The 1,701-nt window shown below is 47.2% G+C and overlaps 1 protein-coding gene across 1 annotated transcript; it reads right to left on the minus strand.

The window, feature by feature from the left end:
* Positions 1-290: 290 nt before the first annotated feature.
* Positions 291-1,111, minus strand: HD556DRAFT_1449008 (uncharacterized protein; the record flags this gene model as incomplete). Its single annotated transcript, XM_041307526.1, has 2 exons — positions 291-961; positions 1,024-1,111. 2 exons carry the CDS (start codon positions 1,109-1,111, stop codon positions 291-293), a joined length of 759 nt encoding a protein of 252 aa, XP_041154579.1.
* Positions 1,112-1,701: the final 590 nt, after the last annotated feature.

The raw sequence follows: 1,701 nt of genomic DNA on the forward strand, positions 1-1,701 counted from the left end.
CAGTACCAGTCACCAAGTTGAAAGGAGGAATGGTTGGGATAGGGATGGTACCGAGAATTGCCAGTCACAGGAGCAGGTGGGTTGGGTTCTTCTTCATTGACTGTGGGGCTGCCAGGAATAAAGGAAAGATCTGCCATAGTGACATACTCTTCTGGGTCATGGGACGGAGGTGTAGAGGAGAAGTATTGGCGCGATAGCCCAAAGATGTTTGGGGGTGTGCGAAACATAGTGCATGATGGCAAGGCTGGAGTTTCATGTGAAGCCACGACTTGACCGACAGATGGGGGAGGTCATTCGCGGACATCCAAGGGTACAGTAGGTGGAGGCTGAGGTAGTATGTCCCTGAAACGCTTGGGTAGCTGGCGATTCTGCCGTCTCGGTCGGCATTGTGCCAAGCTCAAATCCTCTCCATCAATTTCCCCTATTTCACAGTCAGGGGGTACAACCTCTGTGGCAGAAGCTAATGGGGAGTTGGGTGGACTACCAGCAACTCTGGGCTGTTGCAACAGCTCCCCTGAGGGAGGGCGAAGGGCGGGGAAATTCGATGATGGAATGGATGAGTCTATGGCTCTCACAGGAGCATCCTCATTGGAGGAAGTGCGCAACTTTTTCCTGCGGCTGGCGAACTCCTTGAAAGAAGATATAGCAGACAACAGATGCTTCTTGGTATGAGCACACGAGTGCTGGTGCTGACTGAAGTAGTTTTGTTCCGTGAAAGTGAGCTTGCACACACAGGTGTAAACGGACATTGACATGAAAGTATGGCCAATAGTCTCAATGGGGGTATTAATAGGTAAATGATGGATGGCGCAATGGCAGCCGAAGAGCAGAGAATGGCAAGATTTAGTGATGGTGAAATGGCGAGATGGCAATGGCGGAATGGTAGCTGAATGACAGAATGGTAGCTGAATGGCAGAATATGGATGGGGATTGAAGGAAGAAGCAGCAGGCCCATGTATATCTATATAAATGTTGGATATACAAATTCAGTCATATTCTATCTAAATCCTGAAATGTCTGCACCATCTTCTCCGTGCTCTGGATGCTCAACCATATCCACAGAATTCGACTTTGAGGCTGATCCCAAGGTTGTGAAGATGCTAGTGAGCATCCTGATTTGCCGCCATGGCATACTTCATTACCACAACCAAACAGGAGAACTAACAATGTTTCAATGGTGAATCACTTGTTTTATAAAAAGATGTTGGTGACTCACATGTACACCTGCTACAGGCCGACCGACCGATATGGGGATAAAATCCACCCTTGCCGATTTCAGGCTTATCGCGAGATGCATGTGTTTCGCTACCCGTGCTGTCTTTGCGCAACCAATGACAAATATGTTGAAACATCCATATTTCTGCGCCACACAGGGATCTGCAAGGGGGAGTACATTGCTGAGTGCGTGACTAGCAGTTGCGGGTACATGTGTAAGTGGGCTTATTCACATAATAACGATGTATGCACTTACCTTCTGATGAGTGAATCTCGAGAAATTTGTTGGGAAGGCCTATGTACCTTCGACATATTACCCTGTGAGGTATTTTCAAAGACGTGCACGTCCCCATATCCTATCTATTGGACACCGGAATTATTGTTGATAGTTGCATGATTCGTAGGAGACTTACCTAATAGTTGAAATGAGCCTGTAATGATTAATGCATAGTCAGAGATTGACTGTAGACGGCATAAGTTATCTCA

This window comes from Suillus plorans (assembly GCF_016647745.1).
Source record: "Suillus plorans strain S12 chromosome Unknown HD556scaffold_82, whole genome shotgun sequence".
Classification (NCBI taxonomy): Eukaryota; Fungi; Basidiomycota; class Agaricomycetes; order Boletales; family Suillaceae; genus Suillus; species Suillus plorans.